The sequence below is a fragment of the Onychostruthus taczanowskii genome, unplaced genomic scaffold (assembly GCF_017590055.1).
Source record: "Onychostruthus taczanowskii isolate IOZ18803 unplaced genomic scaffold, ASM1759005v1 scaffold71, whole genome shotgun sequence".
NCBI classification, from domain to species: Eukaryota; Metazoa; Chordata; class Aves; order Passeriformes; family Passeridae; genus Onychostruthus; species Onychostruthus taczanowskii.
Window position 1 is genome coordinate 1,980,269 of NW_024504898.1, and position 13,301 is coordinate 1,993,569.

Consider the following 13,301-nt stretch of genomic DNA (forward strand, 5'->3'; position numbering starts at 1 on the left):
TTCTGCCTATTCATATAGATCTTAATTAATAGGAGGAACAACAATTCATCCTGTGTTTTTACCAGTCACCAGTTGTTATGGATCCAGCACAGGCTTTTTGGGACACATTTATTTATCCGGGGAATAGAAAGATATTTTGAATCTACTGAGACCAATTAGTGGAAGCAGTGGGAAAAGGCCCATCTGAAGGCAGCTTACATGCTCAAACAAGTTATTTGATACACCCCTATAAATATTACTTCCAATTTCTGGCCCCAATATGTTATATAGCTGTTAGAATTACTCTACATTGTTCGCTCAAAACATTTTCCAAATACCACACCAAATTATCCTTTCAGGTACACTTGCAAAACTTCATGCCTGTCCTGTTTATGGGCTCAGTCATAAGCTAAATCGTTTAACAGCTACAGACTGTCATATCCTTAGTGCAAGTATGAAAAAGAACCCATATTCTGAAGTTCTTTTATTTTTTATTTTTTCTTTTTTTTTTTTAATTTTTATCTCTAAAGATAATCGTCAAGAGCACACAGCAACTCTACCTCAATTCCTTTGTGGACTGATTAGGAGAGGAAACACTTGAAGAGAGCTTCACAGAAAAGAGAGGTGAAAAGATAGAAAGTAGAGATTTCAAACAGAATATATATATATATATATATATATATATATATACATGTGCTTTTATGTGTGTATACTTATATATATTTGTTCGCTGCAAAATGCCAGTTGGAGAACACAGATTCAGTTTAAGACCACCAAGTTTCTGAAGACTGAGGGATTCTTTGTTAGGAATCTGTCATATTGTCTACCTCAAATAACTTGTGCCAATAAACTGTTAAATTCTTTTCCTGGAATTTGAGGTCAGAAGGGAAATGGTTGACTACACTTTTTCCTCTGACTCTCTCAACAGCTATGTGAGGCAATTACTTGTAGAGGGAAGTACTTGATGACCAGAAGCCATTGTCTGTCAATCCTGGATACAGACAATATTTAATACTTAAAGTTATAAAGGAAATCAGTTCATGTGTTATTTAAACTTCAACTAGATCAGGCAATTTCATCAAAGTTCTATAATAACATGTGTCTTCATCTTGCCACAAATCAAGGCCAAGGTACCTGCAGGAGGGCCCTCTGGCAGAGGATAACTCCACACTACTCAGGATGTCTGCCAGGGTTAGAGGGAGGTTTACAAGCTGATTTTTCATGGCCCTGCACCATCTGACAAACACTGTGGTCCATTTAAGTGAAGGTTGCTTGCCAGGAATCAGCAGTTGCAGGAACTGCTTGCATGGTTCTTCCCCCCTGTGCAAGATAGCATGGTTTCACCCAGAGGAAAGTTACCTTGTGCTGTTGGGAAATACGAGTGTGCATATGGGCAGTGATCACAGAGGACTCTAGGATGAACTCTTGAGCTGATATGTTGAACTCTTCTGTTGCCTTAGCTTTGCTAATCTTTTTAAAATATCAGTCTTCAAAAAATTAAGCTTATAAAGTCTGCTTATGTAGGAAAGATCAACATACATATAATATTCTAGCTATTAGCCCCTAAATTGGAACCTCTTCAAATCCAGTTTAGGATACTTATTCTTACTGAAATTTAAACCAGCCTACAAAATGTATCAGTAGAGTTACACTACTTGGGTTTCAACTGACCTAAGGTTTTGTGCCCAGCATTTTTATAAGCTGACTTGCACACTGATAAAGAAAACTGCAAACTGAATTATTTTGTAATCTAAGAAGCACTTGAACTGTAAAGTCATACTTCAGATGCTGAGAGCTTTTTGTCAATACTGGTCCACAGACTTACTATTTCCAAGAACGTGACTACTGCAGAAATAAAATCTTTTAAAGTTGTAAAGACCACATTGATGAGTTTCTCTCTGAACTGGTTCATAAACACAGATGACAGTGTCTGTGTTTATGCAAATCTCACCTAAATTAGGGTGAATGTTTCTAACACTAGCAGAGAATCCTGGCCTTGCTGATTTATACTTCAAAAAGGTGAAGGTTCAAGTGAGCTAAAATTCAACTATCAGCAAAACTGCAGAGTCCAGGACAGACACAAGAAATCTGAAAGTAGATATGTACATTTAATTTTACTACTTAGCTAGTTCTGAAGATTTGGTGCAGTATTTGCTTGTGGAGGTTCTTTGACTCTCATCTGTATTTTTTAAATTTCACAGTAACAAATTTTTGTTCAGTCTTGGAAAGTACCTGCTTTTACTCTGTCAGGCTGGAGAACAGAAGCACTCCTTAGTAGGTAGAAATGACAGCATTATTTTTATTCACTTTTGAAAAAAGCAGTTTTTCTCTAGATTGATACAGCTAACAAGCTCTAACAGGGATGCACCCCTCCACTACATGAAAGCTGGTAATGTTTCTATATTTTCTTGCTGAAAAAACTGAGGGGTTTTTACCTCTCAATGTGAAATCCTTGTGGAGAGAAGACACTCTTGTTTTACCTTGTCCCGATGGTTTGAGGTCAGAGCTATAACCACCATGGGGTTTACTTTGACTATGAATACTAAGATAAAGACTGACATTTGTTTCTGAAAGCATTTTTGGTTAATATAATGAGTATAACATATAATTGTAAAATATATACTAGCTTCTGCAGTGAAGGTATACATATGGTTTACTTATGTCCTTTATCGGAGTGATCTTTGGTGAAAAATAAGAAATAAAGAACAGGGTTGGTTTTTTTTTTTTAAAGCTAAATGGCATGGAAGATCAGGAATATCATAGCTAGTTAGATGCTTTCAGTTTTATTTTCTCTGCTCAGTAATACTTGCACACACAAGTGCACAGAGGGTAGAAGTGTCATTTCCCAAATATACTTCTTCTTAAAAGAAGGCAAGCTAAAGCATCAAATAATGCCTTTGTGATAATATAATTACAGGCTTGGCAACAGTTTCTGACCTTTGTAATAATGATACTTGGAACAAAACAATAGGAAAATAAATCCGCTAAAAGAACAAGGAAGCCCAAAGACAAATAAATTTCTTAGAAGACTTAGGTTCACATCTTCACTGGATGAACCAAGCTCTTGGCTTTTAGAGATGTAGAGAAGTAACACTGCAAGCTAAAATTTGCATGAAAGTTTTTTGCAAGGGTGAGAAAGAACCATCAGTACAAAACCTGCCACCCCTTTTGGTAGGCCCACGTTCTGTTTAGGAAACATTCAGACGGAAATGGACACATTTACATTGCGCAGTTTGGTGAACTTGAACATTTGCAGAAGTGTTTCTCTGAATCACATGCTTTAGGAACTGTACTTGAGATGTGTTACAAAAGGACACTTTTTCTTCTTGTTCTTCATACTAAAGCCCCTTACTTTATTTAAATATCAAAGTGTTTGTCACTTTTCCCACAGCTAAAGATTACCGACTCTTGGTTCTTTACCTTCCTGACTCCTTCTTCTCCTCACACTCAGTCTACAATAGAAATTAAGCATTTGTTTTATGGGCCCTTAACTCATCTCAGTGGTAATTCACACAGTCCAGGAGGGGTTGAAAACCCAGCAGGAACACTCCACACTGAGAACCCCCAAGTTGTCTCTAGTTTTATCTACCATTAAGTAGACATAAACTATCGTAACCCTTTAGCTCTTGTTACTGCTTTGTAATCAAACTGAGTAAGTAGAAAATAATGTAAAAATAAAATATATACTAAAAAGCAGTCTGTTCAGAAAAAACAAAATACATTCTTCAGCTACACTTGCATTGACGAAAAACTATTAATAGGGTTTTTCTAAGTGCTTACAATCAAATCTGTGCTTTTACTTTGCTTCATTCTAAAACTATTTGCAATTGAGTTGAAATTGCGTTTCCATTTGTTTTTCCTGTAATCTGAAACATGCCATCCTACATTCTTCACCTAGAAGGATATCTTTCTAAAAGTGTAACAATATCAAAGAATTTATGAAATAAGAACTTTTTTCTCCTATGCAATAGTGCTTTGACAGGTAGTGAACCAAAAATTATGAAACACAATTAGTTTTGAAAGGCTTTCTGCTGTGAGATATATTTTAAGAGTTATTTTTCCATCTCAAATCACAAAGCAAATCTCAATTTTTTTTATAAATCGGCAATTTTCATTTTGACTTCACTCAAGGGCTTTTCAGTTTTTCACAGGTGTGCTTGACACTGACAACAGGAAGATAATACATGTAAGAGAGAAATAACATCAGCTTAATTTAGCAGCTCTCTAAAAATAGAGACATCTTTACTGTTCCTCTTCCACACCAAAGAAGTAACACTTATCTTGTGATTTTTTACTGTTTGATTTTCAGTACTCCCTTTAATGCTTTATTTATCATCTTTTGTCAATAGAAGGGAAAGAAATCCCTATTCCCACCAGAAAAGCATTAAGCAGCTGTCACCTTAGCTTATGGTTGCAGCTTGGATGAAACCATGATGGCACTGAACTTCCAAGTGAGTTTTCTGTGCAGTTTGCCACGAGCCAGTGAGTACATAGTGTAGCAAAAAAAAAATCCTACTTGGATTTAGTGAGCTTAGTGCTTAATATGAGACTAATATAGATCCATCTACTAAATGTTTCAGAAATCAGGCAAGCAGAAAAGCTCAACATAGCTCATTCTCTGTCACAAGCTTCAGAACTGATGTAAATGTCCGTAAGACTGGATCATGTCACTTGAAGAATCCTTATTTAGTTTTTGTTTCAGTATGTCCATTGGTCTGTCATATTTTAAATATAGGTCTCCCAAAGTTAAAGAAAAAACATGTATTTCTAACAGGGAAATATGTGTAACAGAACTATATTTTGAAAAATTATGCATATGAAACCATAGCTCAGGGTGGATGTTTTAAAATCCATGCAAGCTTCACTGATTTGAATTCTGTTGGAAAGCTGAAGTTGGATAGAAAAAACTCATAAAATGTAAGAGTAGTCTAATTTTAAACCTCTAAAGAGGGATTCTTCTCTCTCTTGATGTATTACATTTACAAATTAAACCACAAGAGACAGACAGAGACTGTGGGTGCAGTGGGGGAGGACATAGTTACCCTGAACCAGATGAAAATGTAAACACAGCATTAACTAAACCCCAACAGAGAGAGCAATGGGAGTGGTACATTGTGGTTCCAGCAGCTTAACCTGCTGTTGTATTTTCAGTCGAGCAAGCAGCCAAGCCCCACAGAGTCACTCACTCACCTCCTCCACTAGGCAGGACTGGGGAGAGATTTGAAAAAGTAAAAGGAAGAAAAATTGTGAGTTGAGACAAAGACAATTTAATAAGGAAAACAAAAGCCATACACACAAGCAAAGCAAAACAAGGAATTAATTTGCTGTTTCCCATGGGCTGATAGGTGTTCAGCCATCTCCAGGAAAGCAGAGCCCATCACATGAAAGGGTTACTTGGGAAGACAATCACCATCACTCCAAATGGTCCCCCCTTCCTCCTTCTTCCCTCTACTTTATATACAAGTAATGATGTTACAGGTATGGAATATCCCTTTTGTCAGTTTGGGCTTCCTGTCTGTATGTGTCTCCTCCCAGCCCCTCATGTAGTCCCAAACTCCTTGCCAGCATGGCACTACAAAAAGCAGTGTGGTGGCTCTGTGTAAGCCCTGCATAGCAATAACAAAAATATCTCTCTATTGTCAACTCTGTGTTCAGCACAAATCCAAAAAATAGTCTCATACCAGCCACTGTGAAGAAAATTGGCTCTATTCCAGCCAAACCCCACACACCTGGGCATTTTAAAAGCAAATCATTACAAGTAAGGGTAAATTAGAGCAGGAATTTCTTCTAGTCCAGGCTTTCCTGACAAGGAATTCAGGATTAGTGTCAGGATCTGGCAAAAGGAAAGACGAAATTGGGAGGAGGATTTTCTGTACTCCACATTTCCTCAAGAGGCTATTTGCCCTCACAAATGACATGCAACATCAGTCTTGTGTGCTTTGCATACCTCCTTCCCTGCAGAAGACTCTAAAGAAGCGACCCATCATTCTTCTTCTGCTCATTGTGATGGACATCTTCATTACTGAAAACAGTGTCAAGGAGACCTACCCTTTTTGGAAAGCTCTTGTAGGCACATAATCAGTAAGTCTGGTGTCTTTCAACTCCAATTCACGAGGTGCCTGCATTTGGAGGGACTTATGTTTTACTGACAGTAGCGTTCCACGAATGCATAAAATTCACCTTCAGTCAGGTTGTGAATGCTGACACTCTTTTGCATTCGGCAGCATCTAGGCATGCATTTTTTATTTCCTTCTTATCAAGATGTTCCCTCAGAAAAAACAAGTACAGAAGAAAATACATTTGAGATTAACACAAACCAAAATGTGAGACATATTAGATAGCTTTATGACCAGTGTGATAGATTTAATGGAAATTTTCACCTATATTCCTATGTACCTGTAATTTCTATAGGAATAGCATCTAGGGGCCTGTGACAGCAAATGTCTTTCACTTGCTCAATATTATTAGAGCTCTGTGGTAACTCTGATGTGGATAACAATTTTCTGTTTGTTTTGAGAAGTATAGAGTTGTTGGGCAAAAAGGGATGCTATTTGAGCAGGATTTTTGAGGCAAGAGACTTCATGAATAAACATTTGCTATGCTAAGTCACAGACAGAGGAGTTAAAATAGAGAGCATCAAGACTTTTTTTCCAAGAGTTATGTGACAGTGAGTCCTTTTTCAAGTTAGCCTGAAAAATGAAGAATTAGTTTCATTCTTGATAGAACACCCCTGACAAGAACTAATTGCAACAGATTTGACTCAAAGGACTTTTTGCAGTTGTGCCATCTAATGATCATTTCACTACCTGAAACATGCTTGCTCTGTGTTATGTGCATGATATACGTACATCTCTGATTTCTTTGCAATTCCTATTTTCCTGTTCCTTTATCTAGGATTCCAACAACTCAGCTGGAAGCAACATTAATCAATACAACTTTCTTGATACTGACTCTCACCACTTCTGAATATTTTTTGCTGACATTTGAAGCACTATGTCAAATATATCAGAAAGAAAGAACCTCAATAAGCCCCCACTGAGCTGCTTACTGCTTAGCTGTACTTTTTTCTGGATCTGCACTCAGGTTTTTCTCAGCTGATTATCTCTTTACTGCACTAGCCTCCAGTAGAAACTTCACAATTGCCAGGCCTCAGGAATGATCAATGGTTCAGAAAACAAGTTTTTTCAGTAAAAGCCTCTCTCACAAAGCACAGTTTTTTGTCAGAATGGTTATTTCCAGCTATAGAGTTTGAGGAACTGACCAGTTACACTGCCCATGGCCTATGACCACACAAACTAAAGCTCTTTTTAAACAAGATTTTAGGTTAAGTGACACCAACTGGCACCTATGTTTTTTGATCTAACCTCCTAAGCAGGACTGTCTTGCAACAATATGCTTGGAATAAACCATGCAGGTGATGAGAGTCCACAAGCAGGAGTGTGCCTGAACCCACTCTCTGCCTGTAATTAAACAGTAGAGATGTACCCACAGTTATCGGCTGATTTGGCCTGGCACCTCTTCAGCCCTTATTGTAACTCTTTGCAAAACCTACTGTAGATCTATCCTCTGCCTTTCTGGGCATTTGTTGCCATTTCTTCACTTTTTCAATTTGTACTTTTGTGAAATTGCCTCCCGGTACTTGCAGTTTAACGAAAGCAAGCACACAAATTGAGCTGTAGGTTCTTTCTTGCAGCTGCTGAATGCTACCATGCTGCTTAAAATAAATACACTAAACCACGAGCTATTGCATCTGCCAAGAAAGATCTGTGAAAAGCAGACAGTGAAAGCACGGGTCTGCTTTGCAGACTGCAAAACTGAAAGTAATTTTGCAGAATTACAGATGATGCAAATAAGACAGCTGCAAACAGAACATTTTTAACTAACTTACATTTTGCAGAAACTGAAGCTCAATAGTTGTTTGGTTTGGTTTTTTTTTTCTTGGTAGAAAAGGGTTTCTCCAGCCTGTAAACCAGTCCAAGCAATTGCAATCTGTCCCTAGTTCTCATGTTTCTTTCCTTATATTCTGTTTATATTATAAACACAGCAAGACTCATTGAACACATGTTCTTTTTTCCCTAAGTTGAAAAAAAAAAGAAGAAAAAAAATGAAAATCCAGCCCTTATTTGAAATGGATCACAGTTTAGTTGGGGGCAGGGTGGGGGGAATGTCAGAAGATACTGTACACTACAGAAATCAAGGTTATGACATCTAGAGTAGATACAATGGATTTAGCTTATGGGCAATCTATGGACTAGTGTTCTCACACAGACATCAATAGAATTTCGACTTGTGATATGTGATTTTCTTTATGTTGCAGTAACACAGGAGGTGTGATAATGAATAGACTACAGAGCAATCTGGATAGGAGGGATTGATGGGCCAAGGTCAATGGTGTGAGGTTCAATAAGGCAAAATGCCAGGTCCTGCACTTGGGCCACAAGAACCCCATGCAGCACTACAGGCTTGGGGCAGAGTGGCTGGGAAGCTGCCCAGTGGAAAAGAACCCAGGGGTGCTGGTTAACAACAATCAGTGCTATGATTTAATTGACATGGTGATGTTTGCTCAAAGGTGCTATGATCTTGGATGTCTTTTTCAAGTTTAATGATTCTATGATTCTAAGTATCAGAAAACCATTCACCAGGACAAAGGTAGCTGCTCCAAGATAGGAAGAAGTCAGACTGGAAAAACATTATGATGATTTGGAGGGAGGCAAGACTTTTCAGAAAGTAATTTTAATGGATTGAGTGCATTCAAGGAAAATCTGTCAAACTAAAGAATTTTTTTAGTTGATTAATATATTATTCATGTCCTAAATTTCTGCTTTGACATATTGTTTTCCTCACTTGACATTTCTCCTCTAGGTTTTCAAGCAGTGTGTTCATGATATGATCAATTTGGCTTACAGGGATCAACAACCCACTTGTGAAAAATGGTTAAAAACGAATCCCACCTGGACGCTTTGACACTGGCAATGCTCCAGAATAAAACAGTCTCCATCACTCTCCCAATTGTGTATACGATGGTGGCTCTGGTCAGCATCCCTGGCAACTTGTTCTCCCTTTGGGTGCTCTGTTGGCACATCAAACCCAAAACACCTTCTGTTATCTTCATGATCAACTTAAGCATCACGGACCTTATGCTGGCCAGCTGCTTCCCCTTCCAGATTTCTTATCACCTCCAAAGCAATCACTGGAAATTTGGCGAGACCCTTTGCAGCCTTGTGACAGTGATGTTCTATTCCAACATGTATTCTTCCATACTGACCATGACCTTTATCAGCATGGAGCGGTACATGGGTGTGGTACACCCCTTGAAGTTGACCAAGTGGAGAAGAAAAAGATATGCCTTGGCTGCCTGCATAGCTATGTGGTTTGCCTTGCTACTAGCCTTCTACCCACTAGAAACTACAGACCTGACCTATGAAGTGAAAGAATTAGGGATTATAACCTGTTTCGATGTACTAAAATGGGATATGCTGCCCACCTTTGCAGCTTGGGTAGCCTTTCTCCTCACTTTATTTGTTGTGCTATTTCTGATCCCTTTTGTTGTAACAGTTGGATGCTACATTGGTATCATCAGGAAGCTAATTCAGACATCAAACAGATATGGTAATAAGCAAAAGACTAGATCCATATACCTGGCAACAATTGTCCTTCTGTCCTTCATCACTTGCTTTGCCCCCAATAACTTTATCCTACTTGCACATATGATCAGCCGCCTATTTTACAGCAGCAGTTTGTACCCTGCCTATAAGCTCACCTTGTGCCTCAGTTGCTTCAACAACTGCTTAGATCCCTTCATTTATTATTTTGCATCAAAAGAATTTTACCAGAAATTCATGCAATTGCTTCGCCCTAAGGTACTGGTCAGCGACAGCTTGGAAAACAGAAGGGAAAGTTTATTCTCTGGCAGGACAATGTCAGCCAGATCAATGTCAAGTGGACCTATGGATGGGTTAGAGGGAGTACGGGTCAATTTGCAAAGGCAGGAAAGTGTTTTTTAGCTTTAGATATGCCCAGAAGAAAGACACCTGTGAAACTTATGAGTAGACACAGAAAACATTTCCTTTTGTAAGACCATGCTCAAAATACCTTGCTCCAGGGACAGCACTCAAGCTTAAATTGCATTGCAGGATTCTCTGGTCATGGAAGTGCTAAAAGAACTGAATTTATTCAAGAAGGCATTGAAGCAAATCAAACAGGGTTAGTCTGGAAATAGCCTTGCTGCATAAGACCAAGGGATAGGTTTAGAACAGTTACTCTCAGGTTCAACTATAGTTAACCAAAGACTTGCAATTATCAGTGAATGTGAAATATTACTGTACATGGATTAGAGCATGCACCAAATCTGGTTTGGGAGTAGAGGAGTTGTTTTTTCTAAAGAATGTGCTAAGCTTTGTTTTTGTTTTTTGATTATATTTCCTTCTCTGTTGTTGTATTTTTATAAAAGAATAAAAGTAGCATGGTATTTTACCATTAATACATAATGCACAGCCACTGTGAAATCACAACACTCACCCAACTGCTTTTCAGAGTCAAACCACACTGACACTTGAAAAAATTAGGTTGACTCATATTATTTATTTCAATCTTATACAGCAAAACATCTCATACAATGAAAGGAAAGCTAACAACGTTTGCAAATACAGCTGCATTTCTTGAAGTTATTCATTTCTCAGGACTATGGGGAGCAGTTTATTTAAGGAAACAGACTTTCCCATAATAACCTATTACAGTACCAATGCTGCTCGTATGTGGATAGTATCAACTGGTCATTTTCACCAATGTGTAGGCTACACATAGAAGAACCATCCTCCTCAGCAGAATTTAGCTTTACATAGTGCCTGGGGGGTGACTTTTTCTTCCTTACAGAGATGTGTAGATTATAAACCAGATTTTCTGATGGATAAATGAAAATTCAACCACAGACTGGAGAGTTATTCTGTGCCAGCAGAAACCAGATGAAAACTTTTCCTGATGGCCAGATGTCAGAAACAGACTTTTTCAGGCAGGCAAGAAAGAAGAAAAGAACGATGAAAATAAGGCTTCAGAATGGGAGCTGTACCAAACATCCTGAAAATAAGTTATGGCAGGTGGGTTGAGCAGTCCTGTGTTTGGAGCCTTCCCCTGAAATATCTTTCTACAGCTTGTTTGCATATTCTGTGCCATGTTTAATCCTTCTCACATCTCAACAACTGCCTGCGTGTCTGGAAAGACAACTTCTACAGAACATGCACTGGGGACAGACAAAAGAGAAGTTTTCCTGTGGTATTTACGGCTTTTTACCTACATTTGACCCTCACTGACAGAGGAGAGACACAAACCACCTGAGAAGACCAGACAAGACCCCCCCACAAGCAAGAAGAAAATACACCATATCCTTTTTCTGTGCTTCAACTCCATCCAGCACTGAGGAGAAAGCTGTCTGAAGTGTTGTAGATAGTTGGTTGAGACATCTTATGCTGCACTGATCCCTGAGCTCCTGTGCCTAAGTAATAGGCAACACCCATTTTTCGTTTGGGTGTCTCATGGTCAAAAACCAATTTTCCACCACTAATTACCATTAATTTCTTCACAGTGGAGGGTGGAAAACAGCATGCACAGTGAGATATTTTAATGTCCTTCAGTTTTTGGAGCAGAATAAATGTGAGTGGACCTAGCACTACTGTTTACAAGCCAATATGAACATTCAATGCTTTGTGGCATTTCACAGTGTTAGTTTCAATTGATCTATACATTTTCTGTGTAAAAGACCAATCTTACTGATATGTAGCTCACCTAAACCTCCCACCAATTTACCCTTCACTATTCACTTTCACATGATTCAAGCTTTCTCACTATCACAATTGTTTCATTGTTTTCTGCATTTTGTTGTGGCAGATTTATTTTTTTTTACGTTTATACTGAAATCTCTCTCCTTTTTATTTATTTTTTTTTAACATGGAAATATTTTTACATTGAAAGCTTTACTTCTCCTACATTTAATGCAGAACTTGACTCTGTTTTATCTTGAACATGGTCCTCAAGTGCATAGTCCCTCCTAAAATACGCTGCAAAGTGCCTGAACTATAACTGACACAAACTACAGCCAAAAAGGGCAGAAACCTTGCACTTTGGACACCAACTGCTATATTTTGAAAAATAGTAAATTGCTTCTTTTTCAAGTGAGAAAATATGCTTACAACGGACTAAAAATGTCTTTCCAAACTCATTAAGCTCTTCATAACCCTTCATCTCTCTTCTGAAAATGTTTAAAAAGGAACAGGAAGGATGCCTCATTTGAGTACGCTTCATGCCATTTCACTAACTAGCTTCTAGTTAACTCCTGTTTGGGTCAGTGGGATTGTTCCTTGAGAAAGGAATATAGAAATGGACCCATTTACAGCAATCCTTTGAGTCTGATGGCATATTCTGTGAAGTCTTGGAGAGTCTTTATTAGAGAGGAAGAGAATAAATTATTATTAAAAGAGGCCCATTATACTGTTCTTTGATCCTGGAACTACATCCTTCTGGAGCAGAAGGAATAAGAATAAGGCTTCTACCCTCCTTGATACAGTGAGTGTAAGTTGGCATCCATATACATATATACATATAAATATAGACATATAAATACACATTGCAATTTGTGAACGTTATTGAGAAGTCCATGTCCATATTATGTTCAATTTGGGGAATACAGGCCCTGAGCAACTTGCTTACTTGTAAGCATTATTATGTGATTAATGTAATTTTACTGAAAAGAATGTAAAGGCTTCTGTTTGTTTTCAGGGTTGGGAGGGGGGTTTGTGTTTGGTCTCGTTTTGTAATGACTGTATAGAAATTTAACCTATGAATGTGCTTGAAGTTTTTTTTTGTAATATAATGATATTAATTAAAAAAAAATAAAAAGCACATGATTTAACATTCATTCCTGGGTTTTTACCTGCCATGTGTGAAAAACTTCCAAGCATAGAAGAGGGCAGGGAACCAAGTTATGAAATAAAATTAATCTATTTCTCATTGTTATTGTGGACTTTTTTCAGTTTTTTCAGATTTTTTTTACAGGATAGATATATATATATTAGAAGTTGGCATTGTCATAGACCCTTCACACAAATTTTAAATGTATCAATGCTTTAATGAGACGTTGGCTAACTTGAATCCTTCTCCTTATGCAATAGATGCACTGATACATATATATTTTTTAATTTCTATGCATTTCTGAAGGAGCCTAGCAGTCAGAGCCTGTCCCACCTCTAGCCTGGAGCAGGGCATTGGAGGAAACTGGGAACGGACAGTCAGGATCAGTAGTCATGGAATCACAGAATTATAGAATATATCAA

At 37.9% G+C, this 13,301-nt stretch overlaps 1 protein-coding gene across 1 annotated transcript in view; it reads left to right on the forward strand.

Annotated features, from left to right (window-relative positions):
* The window catches only part of P2RY8 (P2Y receptor family member 8), a 32,900-nt gene extending 20,492 nt beyond the window's left edge, over positions 1 to 12,408 (forward strand). Inside the window, exon 3 of the mRNA XM_041422129.1 lies at positions 8,842 to 12,408. Within this exon, the coding sequence (XP_041278063.1) occupies positions 8,910 to 9,983 (1,074 nt within the window). The 5' untranslated portion in view covers positions 8,842 to 8,909 and the 3' untranslated portion in view covers positions 9,984 to 12,408. The remainder of the gene's footprint in view (positions 1 to 8,841) is intronic.
* The last annotated feature ends 893 nt before the right edge of the window (positions 12,409 to 13,301 follow it).